Source organism: Lichenostomus cassidix, chromosome 27, assembly GCF_008360975.1.
Source record: "Lichenostomus cassidix isolate B80296 chromosome 27, HeHo_3.0, whole genome shotgun sequence".
Taxonomy (NCBI): Eukaryota; Metazoa; Chordata; class Aves; order Passeriformes; family Meliphagidae; genus Lichenostomus; species Lichenostomus cassidix.
Genome location: NC_139507.1, coordinates 5,950,209 through 5,969,636, shown reverse-complemented (window position 1 = coordinate 5,969,636; position 19,428 = coordinate 5,950,209). Strand labels below are relative to the sequence as shown.

General features: G+C 55.1%; 1 protein-coding gene across 2 annotated transcripts in view; it reads left to right on the top strand.

The window, feature by feature from the left end:
- Window positions 1-19,029, top strand: part of KCNH6 (potassium voltage-gated channel subfamily H member 6) — a 30,883-nt gene extending 11,854 nt beyond the window's left edge. The window contains exons 4-16 of one of the 2 annotated variants that reach the window (XM_085039898.1): window positions 1,745-1,854; window positions 3,603-3,915; window positions 5,450-5,661; window positions 9,355-9,783; window positions 10,510-10,909; window positions 11,123-11,322; window positions 13,334-13,586; window positions 14,011-14,204; window positions 15,015-15,114; window positions 15,367-15,654; window positions 15,946-16,126; window positions 17,150-17,348; window positions 17,682-19,029. In XM_085039898.1, coding sequence (XP_084896024.1) covers window positions 1,745-1,854; window positions 3,603-3,915; window positions 5,450-5,661; window positions 9,355-9,783; window positions 10,510-10,909; window positions 11,123-11,322; window positions 13,334-13,586; window positions 14,011-14,204; window positions 15,015-15,114; window positions 15,367-15,654; window positions 15,946-16,126; window positions 17,150-17,348; window positions 17,682-17,969 — 3,167 coding nt within the window. In that variant the 3' untranslated portion in view covers window positions 17,970-19,029. The remainder of the gene's footprint in view (window positions 1-1,744; window positions 1,855-3,602; window positions 3,916-5,449; window positions 5,662-9,354; window positions 9,784-10,509; window positions 10,910-11,122; window positions 11,323-13,333; window positions 13,587-14,010; window positions 14,205-15,014; window positions 15,115-15,366; window positions 15,655-15,945; window positions 16,127-17,149; window positions 17,349-17,681) is intronic. The other variant, XM_085039899.1, reaches the window with a different exon arrangement.
- Window positions 19,030-19,428: the final 399 nt, after the last annotated feature.

Below are 19,428 nucleotides of genomic sequence, written 5' to 3'. Positions count from 1 at the left end.
CCATGGCACGTGGGGTGGCACAGCAGGACCAGGATCAGAGCCAGGGCCACATCAGGGAGCAATGGGGACAACTGCCCATTGAACTGGTACAGCGTGTGAGTCTCAGTGCATTCCCACTCAATGCATATCTGTATCCTGGAGCCATTCAGGTGTCTGTGTATAGCAGCAGGTACCAGCAGAGTTTTAGATGGGTTTATATGTCCTCAGGCCAGACATGCACACAGGGGGCTCACAGATGTGTGTGAGAATGGTCAGATCACTGTGCACATGTTCGTATGTCTGTGAATTGATGATTTTGATGGATTGCTTTAGTACCAGTTACCCTCTATGCATGAACTGCTGAGGAACTCCTAAATTCCATCATCAGTGTTGCTTTACAGCCCCACCAGCTCTCAGAGTATCTCAATATATGATCCATACCCCATTCCACCCCAAGACATACCTTTATCAGAAGGCACCCAAATCAAGGGTACCTTTCACTTCCCTGCATGTTTTGTTGCGCATCCCAAGCAGTGTTTCTTGGGTTTCCCACTCTGGTGACAGGGAGTGTGGAAAGGCCAGAGCTGCTGGTGCCAGCCCAGGTCGTGCTCTCGTGCACAGGTTTTCTGACTCAGTCTTGGCCACAGGTGGCTGCGTTGCCGCTCCCCAACTCATTGGTAGGCAGGGAAAGTTGGATGGTTTGCTTGTTCCAGCTGAAAAGCTGCTCTGGGCAGTGGGGATGGGGTGAGCAGAGGGTGCTGGCGTGGTATTCCATGGGCAGGAGCATTTCTGGGCAGGCTGGGCAGGCTGGGCAGGCTGGGACCCTGCCCAAGCAGCTTGGGGTTGTTTTGGGGCTGGGTGAAGAAAGCTAATCCTGCCAAAACCAAAGAGCTCCTCAAAGTGCTGCTTTTTCCCAGGGGACCATGTCTTTGTGGAGCTCCTACCTTGTCCCATGTGTCCCAGGATTTAGTCCACCTTCCATGTAGTCAGGGAGTACATTTGGTGCTGCTGGATGAGCCCCAGGGCTGACCAGGCCCCGAGGCTGTGAGCCTAACTGCTCACGTGAAGTCTGCCGTAGGTGACTGTGGTCTCCTCTAGAAGAGGACAAGTGACTTTGCATTGAGTGTCACAACCAGGGGCACTGGGTCCTCTCCACCTCTGGGTTCTTCCTCTCCTGCACCTCTCTCACAGCTCCTAGCAGCCCTAGCTGCCCTTGTCCCAGTCCCAGTCCCCAGTGAGGTGGTCTGCTGGTCCCCTGTGATGGCAGAAAGAGACCCCTCTGTGTAGTCCAGATTGCCTCACTGAAAATCCAAAACAAGTTCAGAAACAAAATTTCTAGAACTACTTTTCTTTCAATGCCTTCCTGAATTACCATCTCTACCGTGTAGGGTTTTTTTCCTGAAGTTCCACCAAGGAGATTTAGAGGCTCAATTTCCTCCATGCCCAAATCCCTTAAGTGGCTTTAACCTCTTTAATTGGCTTAGGGATGCTCTGCACCTTTCCTGTCTCACATACACCATTGTAGGGGACTCCTCTCCAGCTCAGCAGAGCTTGCTGCTAGGTCAGGGTCTGCCTTGAGCACATGGCGATGTGATGTCATGGGAATAGCAAGTGCTTTGGAGGAGGAAGGGCCACACAGCATGTGTGTCCCCCAAAGCCACCCAAAATTCTCTGTAGCCTCTCCCCATGCCCTGCCTCGCTCCAGCCATCACATGCAGCTAGGTCACATCTTTCTCTCTTGTGTTTTGTTTTTCTTTTTAACAAGGTCAAGGTAGGAGTTTGAAGTTTAGTCTCCCGTCCCTGCGGCGACTCAAAGTCCAGCGGAAATCTCTGCCCACCAGTGAGTTTGATGGAGTAGCCATTGACTATGGAAAGGTAACAGTAGCCTTTGTCTGATATAAGCCCACGCCTCAGGCCAGGTCCCAGCGCTGTTCCTCGCTGTCCCCATCCCGCTCCCCCTCAGCTGCTATGGCTCGGGCCGTGTCCAGCAGTAGGGCCCTGGCTGTGGGTCAGTGCTGAGCGCTGGCCCTGGTGAGGGCTGGTAGGGAGTGCCTTGCTTTGGCAGTGGGCTGGAGCTCGACAGTGCTGCTCTGCACATTCTGTGGCTCATGGGGGGAGCAGGAGCTGTGCCAAAGCGGGAAGGAAAGTCTGGCTCCATAGTGCAAGTTGTGCAGGATGGCGGAGCTCCAGGGAGTTGTCCCCACCTTGAGGAGGGGACATGCTGGTGGCTGTAGGAGCATGGAGCAGATGTGCTCTGAGCAGGGACTGGCAGGTACTGGCAGACTCATTTCCCCATGTTTTCCTGGCAGGGACCAGGCAGCGCAGGCAGCTCTAGCTTCTCAGCCCTCCAGCAAAGATTGTGCTTCCCATGATGGAGGGTGATGCTGTCATTGCCAACCTTGAAAAAGTGTTGGTGGCACCTGTTTAGAGATTGCTGCTCTTGGTGGCTTCCTGACTGCTCAGGGCACCTCCAGAGACCTGTTGTTTTCTGAAATCCTGCAGCTCAAGGCTGTGGGTAGGAGGCTTCTGCTCTGCTAAGGCATCCCCAGGTGCCACGGTCTCCATTGACTATGGACAAATCTGCTTCCCCAAATCATAGATGTAATGAGACGGAAGGTGCCTGTCTTCTCAGAGGTTGTGCTTGTGACAGGTTGAAGATGTGTGTAGTGTTATCAGATGCTTTGGCTACATCATTCCTACAGACACCAGCACTGCTAAAATCTCTGGGTACCCCCAGGCTGGAGCTGCACAGGGCACTGCAGTGTTTCAGGGCACACTCATGGAAAATGTGGATTGAGGACAACCTGATGATCCATTGCTTTGCTGGAGCTTGGTCCAGTGGGCACAGCCCTGCAGGCACAGGGCCAGTCAGCAGCCAGCCTCCCCAGGCACCCCATCCTAAAACCTGCCCTAAGGGCCTTAGGGATGATGAGAAGTACCACGGTCCCTCCCATGGATATGACTGGAGGGGCACAGTCCCATGGGTTTCTGCTGCAGAAGGTGGTTGCTTTGCACACCCCATTCCAGAAGTTAAAGTGTGGAAACTCTTCAGGTATCATGGAAAAAAGGTTTAGCCATGGCTAGGGGTGGCTGAGGGAGGAGAAGGAGGACCAACATGGCCAAATTTGCAAAGCTAGCAGCTCCTCCAGTGTTTTGTGGTGCAGAGCACATCCTCTGCCATAAACACCAGCACAGAACCTGGGCACTGACCGTGCATGGTGGCTTGAGCTCTCACATCAGGTGAGGGAAGGGCAGCCCCAGTGGTGGGACATAGGGACATCTCTGAGAAGCGCATGGCACAGCAGGTACTCCAGGCAAGCCTGTCCTAGGTCTGCTCTTCTCTTGCTCTCATCTGCTTCCCAGCTGTGCAGCATTGCCTTGCAAACCTCGCCATGGCCACTCAGCTTCCAGCAGGAGCTGGTAGGAGGTAGGAGCTGCCAAGTCCCCAGGGACTTGGTCGCCCCACTCCAAAGCAGGTCCTGGTCCTGGCTGGAGATGACCTCAGGAACTGCAGTGCTTCCCAGCCCTCTGCCTCTCCTCTTACCTATCCCAGCTCCCTCTCTTTCCCCCCCAGTACATGGGGACTCCTTCTAATACAATGCTTTCTCCTGGCTGTCTTAAAGCCTGGTGGTGACTCCCTGATTTTGAGGGACTTGAAGACATCGCCCAAGGAGAACTGTATGCAGTCAGAGACCGAATCCCTCCTGGAAAAGGAGCGGAGACCAAGCCTGGAGGCCGACCCCACCCTACAACACTCGTCCCCGAAACAAGAGCCTCCCATGCTGGGCCCACGAGGGTCGTACCCTGCATGGGGTTTCTTTCGGTCTCGCCCTGGGGGCAGCTTCCACAGCCTCCGCAGGGTCTCCTCCTTGGACAACTTTGAGGCTGCGAGGTCTGAGTTCCAGAGAAAATTCAGGGAAAGGAGGGCAAATTCAGGTAGGGAAAAACCCCGGAGCTGTTGGTTCTACTGCGGGAGTCAGGGTTCTGGCAATGGCCCCAGCACTTACCGGGGGGGAGGTCTCAGTCTCTTTTCCCTCTGCAAAGTGGAGATTACCTGGGTCTTCTCCCCAAAACCCACTGGTCTCCATGGCGATTCCCTGCATAGGCAGGTTCTGCTCTGTAGGTTGAGCCATCCATGGTTTGTGTGTGAGATGTGAAACCACGTGAGGTTGTGGTTGGCTGCCCCACACCAGGGGCATCCTAGTGCCATCCTACCTCCCCCAGAGGGAGGGAAGGGGTCTGCAGGTATGTGCAGTGTGAGCTGTGTTCATGTGTTGGAGGTGGGTGAGACTCTGTAGGGCTGGAGGGAATGATCCTTCACCATGGTATCCACGTGCAGACCTCTGGTTCTCATGAGAGTGAGGATGACAAATTAGATGAAGGTCAAGACAGAGAAGCCTCAGTAACTGGGGATGAGAGAGAATCAGTCTGTGGAATCTGGCAGCAGAAAACGGGGTGGGGGATCATGATCCTTCAATAATCACAGGTTATGGACCCTCAGAAGGAGACACAGTGTAGACGGAGGGAGGGGGAATGAGCAGGGAGAAGGGTGGCAGCAGGATGGCTGTGCTAACTGGGCACCTTCACAATGTCTTCAGACACCTCCTGTCCACACCACCACTTGGGTTAATGTCAGACTGCAAGGGTTAGAAGTGGTGAAAATTTGAAAATATAACCCTGCCCTGCCTGTAGGAGATGGAAAGGTTAGTACACACTGGTTATAGTGCTTGGGAGTCTTCCTGGAGCCCTGGGTAAGGGTACAGGCTCCTGTTCACAACAACATGTTGCCACAAGCCTGACCGTGTAATGGCCTCCTCCACAGCTTCCTTCCTGGTCCTGCACTGGGGTGACCTAGAGAGGCAGGTCCCCAGGGAGAACTGTCAGGATTCAGCCCCACTACAGCTCTTCTTCCAGGGAAAGTTCTGATCTCCCTACCTGGACCCTGGAGGTGAAGGTTACATCTGAGTGGGAACATCATCCAACTCCCGGTTCAGTTTGGTGGCCAAAAACCAAGACAGAAGCTCAGGAACTTTGTTGGTCAGGCTAAAGCATGCAAGGGTGGAGAAGAATTACCTCCTCCTTTATCTGTTTTCATGACAGTTTTGGCTTCTCTCCCTGGTGGATCTCATTGGATTGGTCCCCAACCCACTACAGTCTTCAGGGATAGCAAAGGACATTGGGTGTCTCTATGTTTTAGCAGCTGGTCTGAGCCCCTGAAGGAGGTTTAATGGTGAAAAGATGGGTGATGTGTGGAAAAAACCAGCCCTCTCTCAGCCATCCCACGTTGGGCATCCCACATCTGAACCAGCCTGAAGAAGTCAAGCCTTTATGGTCAAGCAAACTTTGGCACCTTCTGGTGGCACTTTCTGGTGGTCCCCAACTCCTGGAGGTCCTACATGAGGGTCAGGGCTCTGGGGCTCTGTTCCTGCTCATGCTGGCCTTCTCAATGCTCATCTCCATCCTCTTTCAGAGGCGTCCCATGTAAAACCCAACCCCCCGAACTCCACCTCAGACTCGGACCTCATGAAGTACAGGACCATCAGCCAGATCCCCCAGTTCACGCTCAACTTTGTGGAGTTCAACCTGGAGAAGCACCGCTCGGGCTCCACTACGGAGATTGAGATAATTGCTCCCCACAAGGTGATGGAGCGCACCCAGAATGTCACTGAGAAGGTCACACAGGTATGTGGGCAGTGAGATGTCCCCATGGGTGCTGGTGTTGCTGTTGGGGGGCAGTCACAACCACTCGTGGTTTTGAAGGAGAGCTGCAGAGAGGGCAGTGACACCTGGAGATTCCATCCCAGGAAATGCCAGTATCTCTCTCTTTGGTTATGCCTTCCTCTGAGCGGCTGAAATGCTCATTTTAGTTCCCTAAATGAGTATTTCTGGTAATTTGTGGCTGGGGGAACACCGGCATGAACTGGTGATGGTGGCCTTGAAGTGAACAAGTGTGTGCATGTTTGGGTGTGGATGTGGCTTCTTTTGGGAGGAGCTCTGGCCACCATTCCTGACCCCCAGCGCTGGGGATGGAGCCCCTGGGACACTGCTGGCCCCGACGTGCCCGGCCAGGGACCCAGCCCGGTGTCACCAAGACGAGGGCCACAGGATCCCCTGGGAGACAGCAGGTGGCACTGCACCGTCACCAACACGTTTGGCACGGCCTGTCACTGCAGGGGACACTTGTGCACTGCCACCCAAAGGGGCACGCATGGCATGGTACATCCCATGGGGATTTCAGAGTGCATGAAAGGTGCTGATGTATCCCACAATCCCGAGTAGGGAGCTCTTTTACCTATGGGAAAATTGAGGCACAGGAGAGCCACAGTGTACAAAATACATCTAAGGGCACCTCCCACTGCTGGCAGCAGTCGCCCTGGGCAAATTTAATGAAAATGCAGCCATCTGACCCCAGAAAAGCCTCCAGGCTTGCAAGTTTGCTCCTGGGGTGACACTGCCATGGTAGCATTGGCTACTCAGTGTGGGGTCAGTTGTGGAGTGATGGGATCAGAGCTGGTGGGCAGTGGCTGGAGGGCCCCCGAGTGGAGCACCCACAGAGGTCAATCTTCCCTTCACTTTCAGTCTCCAGATAGGATGGGATGGGATGGGATGGGATGGGATGGGATGGGATGGGATGGGATGGGATGGGATGGGATGGGACAAGATGGACCTCTGCTCCCTGCCACACCTCCTGCTCCCACGGGGGACCTGCCTGTCCTCACCCCAGTGTCCCCCACACAACCCACCAAGCCACAGCTCCCTGCTCCTGATTGTTAAATAATTCATGGTGAGGCAGAGACAGCGGCAAGACACCATCTAAAAATACTGGTGGGTGGGCAGGAGTGGAGACAGAGGCTGTTTGGGATGGTCTGGCCCCACAGTGAGCTGACAGGGAGGGGAGGCCACAAGTGCAGTGGAGCTGCTGGGCTCAGCCACACAGGGCTGTGGCTCTGGAGCATGGCTGGAGGCATGTGGGGATGCTGTGGGGTCGGTGTCACCAGGCCGGGATCCTGTCTGCAGGCGGCACGTGTCCCAGTCCCCCCAAACTGCCCCGCTGGGCAGGAGGGTGGTGGGGCAGGGATGGGGGGTCTGAACTGTGTCAGGATACATGCTGGGACTGACATTGCGTCACTGTCAGCCTGCAGCCACGGGCCTGGTCCTGCCCAGCCCCTTGTGCTTGAGGCTCTCCTGGTGATTCTGGAGTGGCCCCCACTCCAGCTCGGTGCCCCATCCCTACCACGGGGCAAGGGACAGGGAAGATGATGGGCGCTGGGCACCACGGGGCACAAGCAATAGCCTGGGTTAGCCAGGGTCACAGGAGCCTACCCCCCCCGTCACCCACAGCCCACACACACACTGCTCCCTCCTCCTCCTCCTCCCTGCTGCCCTGCCTTGCTCACTGCCAGCACCCAGCAACCCACAGCATGAGCCTGCGGCTGCGGCTGAAGCCGGTAAGTGCAGTGGAAGGGGGTGAGGGAAGGGGCGCCCAGCAGGATCACCACAGTGAACACTGGCACTGCCACCTGCAGAGACTCCCAGGGCCACTCAGGCCACCCAAAGGTGCCTTCCCATCCCATAGGGGCACAGAGGAACAAGGCTGCAGCTGCTCCGTGGCACAAAGTGAATGAGCCCATCTCAGGTCTTCTGGGTGCATCTTAGTTTTGGGATGAAGCGTTTTGCCAGTGTTGCCTTGTCCCCTTCCCTGCCGGTCCCCAATCCCAGCTGGTGCCTCATTCCCTCCGCAACGATTGCATTTGGGTCACTTTTTCCAATCCCTCCCCTCTCCGTCCACCAACGACGTCGACTGCTCCCGCTGCTCCATTGGCGCTCTTGTCCCCACGGGGGCCCCAGCATCGATTGGCTTTGATTAATCCACGCTGGGCTCCTGAATGCCCTTTGCAGCCGCATGTCTCCCACCCGCCTGGCCGAGTGCCTGCGTGCCTGTGTGGGCAATGCCACGGCCCGAGCGCTGCGCCCGCCGTGCCGGACGCTGCCTGGGCGTGTGGGGCTGGGCACCCCCATGGTGGACACCCGGACTTCAAGGGTCAGCTGCCGTCTGGGGCGCCGGGCGAGCTGCAGGCAGGTAGGAGCAGGGGATACCTCTGGGCGTGGGACCTTCCGGTGGCCTGGAGCTCTAGGGCGTGAGAGTGGCTGCTCGGGGTGGGATGGTGCTACAGGGATGGATCTGCTTTGGGTCGCAGCATCAGCAGCACCTGGGAAACCCTTGAACAAGACAGATGTCAGTGCAGGAAGGATCAGACCCTTCTTCCAGATCTGTTGCCAGAGCCGTGGTGATGCCCATCACTGTTGCCTTGGGATCTGTGGATCCTCCTTTCTCCTCTTTCCTCTCTCCTCTCCTTAGCAGCCCAGCAAAAAGCTCCCTTTTGGCTGGGGGCTCAGTGCCAGGAGACAGAATTGAGGTGCCCCTCACCCTCCTCTGCAACTGGCACTGGTCCCAGCACCACAGAGACACTGGGGGACAGCATAGCAGCAGGATCAGAAAAGGGGAGATCCAGCTGCCCCCAGCTCCAAATAAGCCCCTTCATGCCACCAACCCTCAGCATCCAAAGCAGGATGGCCCCACCCCTCCTGTCCCCAGTGCCTTGTGTTTTGTCCCCAGGATGGCTTTAGAGCCCATCAGGAGCTGGCACTGGTCCTGGAGGTGGACCAGCGCCAGGCCTGGGGTGTGTGGGAGACTCACTGGTGCTGTGGAATGTGTCCCCATGAAAGCAGAGAGCCGTGGGGACACATGACAGCATGGGAGGGTGCTTGCCTGCTTGAGATGGTGTTGGCACATTGGAGGCCATGGGTGAGATAAGAAATGGCATTCCCTGAGGCTTTGCTGCACATGGCCCAAGCTATTCCCCCACTTGGAGGACAGCTGTGCCAGAAGGACATCCAGCAGAAGATACCTGCTATGGAAAAGAAAGACATGGTGCAAGGCTTGCGGGATGCCTAATGTGCTGTCACCCTCGGTGACAGGCCATGGCACAGCCATGGGATGGCATCTCCAAGCTGCCCAGCCCATAGCCCTGTGCCAAGGATGCCCAGCAGCTCACAGGCAGGTGGCAGAGAGCTGAGGGCAGAAGCAGATGCAGCAGGGTGCATTTTCCTCTCTGCTGAGTCAGAAGGACTTAAAGCAGGTAAGGAGCTGCCCCAAGGGTGCTGTGACCATCAGAGACAGACAAGGACCTTGGTGTCAGCCACAGTGGGCAACTGGGCAAACACATATGCAGCCAAAAAGATGAAAAAGCTGTAGGAAACCACTGTGTGCTCTTCGATCCTCTACCAGCACATGGAAGTTCCTTGCCTGCTTCCTGGCATTGCCCAGCCTCTCTCCTGGTCTCTAATTCTCTTCTCACACCCCTCTCCTGGCAGGTGCTGTCCCTGGGCGCTGATGTCCTTCCCGAGTACAAGCTGCAGGCTCCGCGCATCCACCGATGGACCATCCTGCACTACAGCCCCTTCAAGGCCGTGTGGGACTGGCTCATCCTGCTGCTGGTCATCTACACGGCCGTCTTCACCCCCTACTCAGCCGCCTTCCTGCTCAATGAGGAACAGGTGGAGGAGAAGCGCTGGGACTGCAGCTACTCCTGTGACCCACTCAACATCATTGACCTCATCGTGGACATCATGTTCATCGTGGACATTGTCATCAACTTCCGCACCACCTATGTCAACATCAATGACGAGGTGGTGAGCCACCCTGGCAAGATTGCCATCCATTACTTCAAGGGGTGGTTCCTCATCGATATGGTGGCTGCCATCCCCTTTGACCTGCTCATCTTCCGCTCTGGCTCTGATGAGGTAAGAGCAGGGTCTGGGGGTCTATCAGGACAGGAGAGGACTCATGGACGGATAGGAAGAGATGTATGGGAGAGAAAGAGAGGGATGTGGATGGTTTGATATAAGCGGTGGGCAGCTAAATCCATGGGGAGAGGGGTGGTTGGTCAGAGGGTGGACAAGGGTGTCTTTACAGATTTTTATTAAGCAGCTAGGACCTGGAATTTCATTTTTTAGGGTCAGGCAGTCCCTGCTCTATACGTTAAGACTGGATCCACTCCCCTTGCTGGGGCTAACCCAGCAGAGCAGGCTGTTTAAGGGCTGACTCCACACTCCAGTGTGGGTGAATTTAGGGGTGCATTGCCAGCCAGACTCAAAATGTTGAAAATGGGATAACCCTGTAGTTACTGCACTGCCTGGAGGCTCCACATCTGGGAGTGAAAGGCAGCTCTTTTGGGACCAATGGCTGGCAAGGTGGGGACCCATCAGGAAACATGGGCTTGGCCTTCTCACTTGCTCACCTCTAATCCCAGAGCTGGTTGCCTTTATGGTTAGCACAGGGAAACTGCCCTTCCTGTGCTGTGACTCATCTGACCTAGTTCAGAGGTCACCCCTAGGATAAGGTGATTCACATTCTAGAAATGCACTTTTATCCTTCAAAGGAGGCACAGCTTGGCTGACAACATGCCTTTGGAACATGCCAGATTTATAGTTTGCTTGTCCCTGAGGTTTCTCACCTCTCCCCTGCAGACCACCACGCTCATTGGCCTCCTGAAGACTGCCCGGTTGCTGCGCCTGGTGCGCGTGGCCCGCAAGCTGGACCGATACTCAGAGTACGGAGCAGCCGTGCTCTTCCTGCTCATGTGCACCTTCGCCCTCATCGCCCACTGGCTGGCCTGCATCTGGTATGCCATTGGCAATGTGGAGCGGCCCTACATGGAGCACAAGATCGGCTGGCTGGACAACCTGGGTGACCAGATTGGCAAGCGCTACAATGACAGCGACCTCTCGTCCGGCCCGTCCATCAAGGATAAATACGTCACTGCCCTGTACTTTACCTTCAGTAGCCTCACCAGCGTGGGCTTTGGCAATGTCTCACCCAACACCAACTCGGAGAAGATCTTTTCCATCTGTGTCATGCTCATTGGCTGTGAGTACCTGCCCATGTCCCACTGTCCCCATCCCTGTTTTAGAGATTGGATTATCTCCCTCTGCCTGAGCCTCTTCCACACAGAAAAATGGATGGGGTGATAGAAATACATGTTTTCAGGTCCTGGTAGATACGGGTTTTGGGAATCTGCTGTTTCCAGGTAGCTGACATGCATCTCCCCATGTCCCACTGAGTCCTGCCCTCTCATTGCAGCTCTGATGTACGCCAGTATCTTCGGCAATGTCTCAGCCATCATCCAGCGCCTGTACTCAGGCACAGCTCGCTACCACACGCAGATGCTGCGGGTCAAGGAGTTCATTCGCTTTCACCAGATTCCCAACCCCCTGCGCCAGCGCCTGGAGGAGTATTTCCAGCACGCCTGGTCCTACACCAATGGCATCGACATGAACGCGGTGAGTCTGGGCAGGGAGGCTCTGTGTCCTCACAGTACTTTGTCCTGAACAACACACCATCTAGATCTGGGTCCACCCAAACACTTCCATACTTCTGACCACAATGGAGGGGGGAGACTTGGGAGGCTGGAGACAAACTCTGTCCATGCACCTCCTGCATCTCTATCTCCTGCATCCCGCTTTCTCCTTCTCCCCTTTTTCTGCCCATTCCTTTACATCTACCCAGAGGTTTTCCAGGGTCATGAGCACATTTCTTGGCCAAAGAGCAAGTTTGGTGAGGAGCTCAGAGTCCCCATCAGCACCGAGCACTTTCAGGCTGGTGTCTGTTGGTGTCACAGGAGTGGAGCAGGTATCGATCCAGCTCCTCTCCACACAGCCGGTTGCTAAGCAAAGTGCATCCTGCTCTTGCAGCAGGGAAAGGAGGGCATTTAAATAAACCTCGATCCATTTTAATTAGAGCCCAGAGAGGCAACTGTTTGTTAGCAAAGGGGGGATCAATGGCAGAGCTGTGCTGGAGAGGCACCGTGTCTCTGAGCCTGGCAGGAAGGCTTGTGCCGACGGCGCCAGGGCTCCACAAGGATCAGGAGGTGGCTCAGCTGAGGAGTTCTGGGCTGGGGACTTGACTCACAGCCCTGGGATTCAGTGCACAGACATGGTGGCTCAACCAGCAGCAAGACAGAGCAATGAGAAAGAATGAGGCAAGGAGAGACATGGAACCTAGTATTCCTGGTCTCCTGGCCCTGGGCAAGTCATCAGCCCACTTATTCATACTCCTATTTTTCTTAAGATTTGATCCTGAGCACCATCAGGACAGAGATTTGTATGAGTTCAGCATCTCCCTCAAAAGTTGCTGCTGCCACATGAACCAATTTGAGGGTTTGCTGCTGGGAGAGCTTTGGGTTAAACCTCTCTGGTGAGGAGACTCCCTGGGCTGGCCAGCAATAATGAGAAGCAATGCCATGGCACCCTAGCAAGCAGAGGTTCTCCTGGCTTAGTGCAAACCCAGGTCACAGATCCCCTGTGAGAGCTGAGCTCGCAGCTCAGCCATGCCGCCGCTCACACCAATTCCTGCTGGGTGCTGCTGAGACAGTGCGATTTCATCAATCACCCCACAGCCCAATCAATTCGTCCACTCCTGATTTCCCAGTAGGGAAACTAAGGCACTCCTGCTAGCCTGGGAGACTGTGATGGAGCCAGGTACAAGTCGTGCTCACCAGTCCCAGCATGGCTGTTCCAAATTTGGCCACTGGTGGGATGCGAGCAAAGAGGACAGCAAGGAGGACCCCGGGGCCATATGCTGCTCTCCAAAAAAAACCCAAACCCGGGTGGATTTCACCTTGGCACTATGAGTCATTGGTGGCAGCAGCTTTCTCCATATTGCGAGTTTTACCTTGATTTCACCTTCAGATTCAGCTTTTGTTCAACATGAGGTATTTGCACAGGTATATTTAGCTGTTGCTGCACACAACTGTCCTGTGCTGCTGCTTCTTGGCATTCAGGCAGGTGCTGTTTAATTAAGGTTTTTGTGCTCTTTGTGCCAGTTTCTGCTCTCATTCAGCCAAGATTAGGGGGTGTAAAGATGAAAAAGGGGACATGCCACCAGTGGGTATAAATAGATTGATCTGGTTACTTTTATTTATTGCTTGGGAGGGCTTTACAGCCACAAGCAGTAAAAGCCAGTGACAGGCAGGCAGGGATCCACCAAGGGAAGATCAAAAGATCATCGAAATCACAGGAAGGCTTGAGGTTGGAAGGGACCTCCAAGCTCAAACTGTTCCACTCCCTGCCATGGGCAGGGACACCTTCCACTATCCCAGGTTGCTCCAAGCCCCAGCCAGTCTGGCCTTGAACACTTCCAGGGAAGATGTCCCCACCTTTATCTTTCTGGGCACACGGTCTCCCCGTTTGGCCCCATCATGTCACACTGAGTGTCACACAACTTCTCAGTGCTGTCACACTGTTCCCTCCCAGGGACAGTGGCATGATGGCATCTCTCCCTGGCTCTCCACAGGTGCTGAAGGGCTTCCCTGACTGCCTGCAGGCTGACATCTGCCTGCACCTGAACCGCACACTGCTGCAGAACTGCAAGGCATTCCGGGGAGCCAGCAAAGGCTGCCTGCGTGCCCTGGCCATGAAGTTCAAGACGACTCATGCACCACCTGGAGACACCCTGGTGCACTACGGAGATGTCCTTACCACACTCTATTTCATCTCCCGGGGTTCCATCGAGATCCTCCGGGAAGACATTGTGGTGGCTATCTTAGGTAGAAAAGTCCTTCCTTTTGCAAGGGGTGATGGGCAGTGAGCAGTGGACAAAGGGTGGCAGGTGAGGGTAAGGAATTTCCCCACATATTGGGGAAGGGAAGGCTGTTCCTCAGCATCTGACAGATCCCCATGCCAGAGGACAGGAAATGCAGGATCCCTCAGAGATGCCAGGGAGAAGGCACAAGGGAGTGAGGAGAGCACGGCATGGCTCAGCAGCTGCCAGCCATCACTGACAAGCAATGCTCTGGCCTGATGTCCCTATCAGTGATGGCTTTCACAGTGTCATCCCTAGTGCACACAATCAGGGTGGGGGTTGCTGGGCATCCCCTTGTTCATGAGCCCCAAAATAAGAGCTGCTGGACCAGAACATCTGGAGCAGGAGTGGGTGCCCAGCTCTCCATAATGAGCTGTCTCTTGACCCAGGGAAGAATGACATCTTTGGGGAGCCCATCAGCCTCTACGCCCGCCCAGGGAAGTCCAACGCCGACGTGAGAGCCCTGACCTACTGCGACTTGCACAAGATCCAGCGGGAGGACCTGCTGGAGGTCTTGGACATGTACCCAGCCTTCTCTGACAACTTCTGGAGCAACTTAGAGATCACCTTCAACCTACGAGATGTGAGTGCCAGAGCTGCCCCAAGGAGAAACGTGGTCAATGCTTCACTTTGGCAAGTGGGAGGGCTGAAGCAAGAATGTCAGCAGGTGCAACAGCCACATTTCCCAGGGCATTGTCCATGGAATTATGATTCCCCCACAGCAGGACATGTGTACTGCATGTTCCCGAGCTCTTTGGAAAAGCTGGCACAACAAGCCATGCCAGTGGTGCTCTGCTCTGCAGCCCTTGTAAGTCATCCAAAAGGCTGCTCCAGCCTGGGCAAATGGGTTGCACACATGTTTTGAGGCTGCTGAAGTAAAAAATATTCTCATGTGTCATTGAGCTGAGTACCAGCTATCTCTGAAAATTTCTTTTTAAATAATCAGGCTCGCAGTCCCTGAAAGGCTTGAAGCATTTTTGCCAATGCTGCTTGATTCTTTAATGTGTGACTGAACTTCTTCCTTTCCTGACTTTTTTTTCCAGAGACCTGATAAGATAGAAAAGAAAGTCAAATTCCCTCCATGTCCTGCCCCACTCTGGGATGTCCTGCCCTATCTCAGGATGCTCCTTCCCTCCCCATGGCCCTGACACCCTCACCTCAGTCTCAAAGCAGCAAGGACAGCCTCAGAAATCCCTTGAGCTCTGAAACCAGTCCAGGAGGCACTGGGTGGGACAGGGTAGTGGTGAAGAGAGTGGTGAAGAGGTAGCTTCACCTTCAGAGGACATGGAAAGGGCTGTAGCGACATGGATAGGAAATGCCAAGGATGGGCTGTGGTACCCATGGATGGGACATGGCACCCTCTCCCTGGTGACTAGCCCCTCTCGTTCCTCAGGCAGACAGCGTTCCCCGCTCGCCCCTCAGCGAGGAGTATGACTGCACCTACCGCCGGACTCGCCGACACAAGCACTCTGTTTGCCAGCCCAAAAAGTCTGGTGAGTCCCACTGCATTGGCAGAGCCCAGCCTGCAGGACTGGAGAGCAGGATCATCATTAATTACTGCCCTGGCAGGTGCCCCAAACCAGAGTGTTGGTGCCTCTGTCCCCGCAGACCATCCTGCGGGGACCCAAACTGCCTTCCCTCCCTCCCCTTAGGATGCCCCAGCCCTACAGGCATCCTAGAAGGAATAGAGGCTGATTTTTCAATGTGTGATACTTCCCAAACTAACCTGTTGTGCTGTCCCACAGACCCAGACACGGGCATCTCCGATGCAGAGCAGTATCACACCTACTCCGAGCTCACCAACCCACAGGACCCGCTGAGTAAGGACCAGTGGGACGACATGGGCAGCAGCACCTCTCCCTGCTCCCAGGCCAGTGATGATGAGGCCAAGACTGGCAGCCCTGTGAAAGCTGAGCCTTTCCCCACACCCAAAAAGGATGACTTCGCTCTGCCCTCACTCAGCCTCATCACTACCAGCACTGGCAACACAGAGGTTGGCAAGCAGGCAGCAGAGAGCAGCCAGTCCTACACAGGTACCCATGGCTGCAGACAAGGCTGGCAGGAGGGTGGTGAGAGATGCTCAGGCATGGTGGCCTTGATTTGGCACAGATCCAAGCAGCTCACGTGGATTGAGGGAACCCAAGGGTCACTGCCTTTTTTCCCCAGTTGGCTCTGCTCTGTCCCTCCTGTCCCACTCCATGGATGTCAGGGTGGTGGCTGTCCATATGTGTTGGTGATAGCTCTCCATGTCTGTCAGGTGACAGAATCTGGAGCACCTCCATACCAGTGGGGCAGAAGTGCTGAGATGTCTCCTCTCCTTCCAGCCACTCCCCTGGATATTCCAAACATGTTCACCTTCTGGGAGGACAGGCAGGCAACCCACCCGGCGGAGCCTTTGCAGCACATCTCGCTGGTGCGCAGCTCACAGGACATACCCCTGCATGGTGACTGCAGACCGGGGCAGATCGAGTCCAGGCTGGAGCTCCTGCAGGCCCAGCTCAGCAGGTGGGCAGGGCTGGAGAGGACCTGGGGGACTCTGGGCCATCACCTTCTGCTTTCTAGAGCTGGCTGCAGTGGGCTCTGTGTGCTGCAACATAGCACACATCCTGACCCCTGGGACACTGCATTCCTGGGGAGGGTGTGAGAGCACTTTGCAAATGCAGCAGCAACTCAAAGGGCAAGTTCCTGACCCTGGCTGCAGCCCAGCCCCTTATCTGCTGCTGTGCCACTCTTCCTGGCATCTGTCACCACCCCCACAATCTACCACAGTGCCACCACCCCTGGGATCTATCACATTGCCGTGGCTTCCAACTTAATGCAATTGCAGATATGAAACCTCCCAGGTATGACTGGAGCCCTTTGCAGGCCCACACTGGAGGTGCAGGTTTAAGGTCCCCAGGCAGCACCCACATGAGGGGCTGACACTGTGGGCTCTACTGCCCTTATCGAGCTCATTTCATCACAAATACGTGTTTAGGTGTCTCTTCAGTGCATTATCCCAGCACTGGGGGAGAGGTCAATCCACTCTGTAAGTGATGCTGTGACTGTGTCCTGCAAGGGTGGCTGTGCCCACTCCTGCCAGAGCTACTCACTTCAGTCAAGGACAGGGCAGAACGAAGAGAGTTCTGCTTTTCCATCTCCTTCTATTCCTCAGTTAAAAATGGTTGGCACCAACCTGCCTTACTCCATCTGTCAGCAAAGGCTGCTGGCCTGGAGAATTGATCCAGATTAAAACTAACCATTGCAATTTTTCCCCCCTCCAGGGTAGTTTTAGCTTTTTCATATCCCTGCTCCAGATCCCAGTTTGGCTCCACATAAAATTGGGCAGAGGATGATTGAGTGTGGCAGGAGAGAGATGGCAGGATTGATCTCTCTGTTGCAGTGCTGGGTTGAAGCTCTCTAAAAACCTCAGCAAGCAGCAGGCAAAGCATTATTACCCTGGGGCAGTGGGATCGGCACCTCCTCCCAGTGCTTCCCCTGCCCAGCCACGGGATGCTCTTCGCTAACGCCAGGCTGCTCTGTCCCCAGGCTGGAGTCCAGGATGTCGTCAGATATTAATATAATCCTCCAGCTCCTGCAGCGCCAGCTGTCCCAAGTGCCACCGGCATACAGCCCCATCTCACCGTCCTCCCACAACCTGGCCATGTATGGCATCGTCCCGCGGAGCCTGGAGCCACTCGCCCCCTGTGCACCTCTGGAGGACCAGGAGCCAGCGACCCAGGAGCAGGTAAGGTCACCATTCCCAGCTCAGCCCCTGCTGGGGTCCTGAGTTCCCTCCAGGCAACGCGCAGCCAGACATTTGTCGCTCCCAGCAAAGCCCAGGGGTCTTGACTTGTGAACCAGTGCATCACTGATTTTGGGGCGCAGCTGCCATCCCTAACACTGCCAGGCTGCCCCATCAGTAAGGAAGGAAGTGGGATCTTCTGCTCTGAGGCTTCCTCAAATGACAAATAACATTTTGGGCTTGGAGCCTGATGAGGCTCCAAGGCTGGGGAGGAGAGAGCTTGGCTACTTTGTTTTGCTTTTACAATAACCAATGTGATTCCTCCTTTCCTGCCAGAGCCCGAGCTACACGGAGGTAGAAAAGTTCCACATGAAATCCAGGGACTCCTTGTCAAGCGGGATGCAGCTCTCTGTGTCATCCGATAAAACCATGACAGTCTACTCCGAGCAGGAGCACCACTCCCCACCTCTCCCGAACCCAGAGCCTCCCCACCAAAGGGCACCAAACACCCAGGGACTCTTGCGGGGCTCTCGCTTCCCTTCCCTCCCTGAGCACTTGGAGGCATCTTCTGAGCACCAGGACATTCAGAGACACCTCTCCGACCCCGTGCTTCCTGGAAGTTAGAGAAGTGCTGGCTGCGGAGTGAGTCAAGAGGAACTTCAACTGCAAGCCCAGTCAGTTGATGTTGATTTTGACTGCAAGGGTAAGACATTGGACAATGCCATTGGCTCAGGGGTATAATTTGTAGCTATCTTCTGCCACCGTGACAGGAAGCGTAGAGTGGCTGGCTTCCAATGTCAACATTTTCCAGTGGTTCCCATAGAGTAGATTTCATTTGCACATTAGAGTGAACTTCCAACAGTTCTTACAGCCACCATTGAGCTGGTTAGGCCACGCGGTTCCCACCACCTCCTCCTTGCCACGGCTTCCTCTAGAGAAGGGCACGAGCCAAGTGAGCCACAGTGAGCACAGGAGAGCAAAGTCACGGCTCTGGGCTGTAAGCTGCTGTGCTGGAGATCTCTGAGCAAGGAGCATTGTGTCGATACAAGGCTCAGCCCAACAGAACCCGCAGGTGTTACAGGAAGGGTGATCACCAGAGGAGGAGTAGGAGATCTCCAAGGCGTGGTCTGGGGAAAACTGCAGCTGGGAAGCCCAGGACAGAAACAGAGGACAGAAGCTTGTCCTACTTGACTGCCACTGAGAAATGAAGGGCCAACAGCCCCTGCCACCTCAGCCTGCTTCAGCACGAGTCCCAGAGCACTGACTTCTCCAGCAAGGCTGATCACACCTTGCAAACACCAACACACATCCCACAACTCCCCAGGTAAATCCAACTGGTCACCAGCCTGGGCATAAAGCACAATACTCAAAAGCACAATCCCAGAAAGCTGAAAAGCCCCAGACACCTCGTGTCCAGCCCTCCCTCCCAGCTTCTCTCTTTTGATAAAGGTTCAATAGGTGCTTCCTCTTGCCCATCCCTTCTCCCAGCAGACTCCCACAGCGTTCCCATAGCAGAAGCCCAAGTAGCACTGCCACCTCGCCGCTCGGGTAGATGCTGTGACAGCCCTAGGCCGCCAGCTCAAGTAATGTATCGAGCTCCCTTTGAGAGTAGTCAAACTGTGAGCATCTCTTTCTCTGGAGTTTTAGTGTACACTTTGCTAATAAATATGGTTTTGGCACCTGATGTGAATAACAGCTGGGTTCATTTGGAGCATCCATGAATTCATCCCTAGCATCTTCAAAGACCCCTGAAAAGGCTGTGGTCAAACTCCAGTTTCTTCATGCTGGGAGTGTGGAGCTGATGGAGCCCATGTGCAGTCAGGTCAAGAATGGAGCCTGTGGGGGCTTGGCCGAGTAATCCCTCCCTGACAGCTGAGGCTCTGCAGTAATTTGGAAAAGCTTTTCTACAAACCCAGGCAGCTGTGTACGAGCAACTATCTCACAAGCCCAGCTCAGGCAACGCTCTGACCGAGAGTCCTTGCAGCGAGTGACTGGAAGGAGCACAGCGCGGCCCAAAGCGCCCCCTGCATGTCCCGGTGAGCGGACACGGCTCACACCGGTGCTGCACGGGGCTGGACCTAGC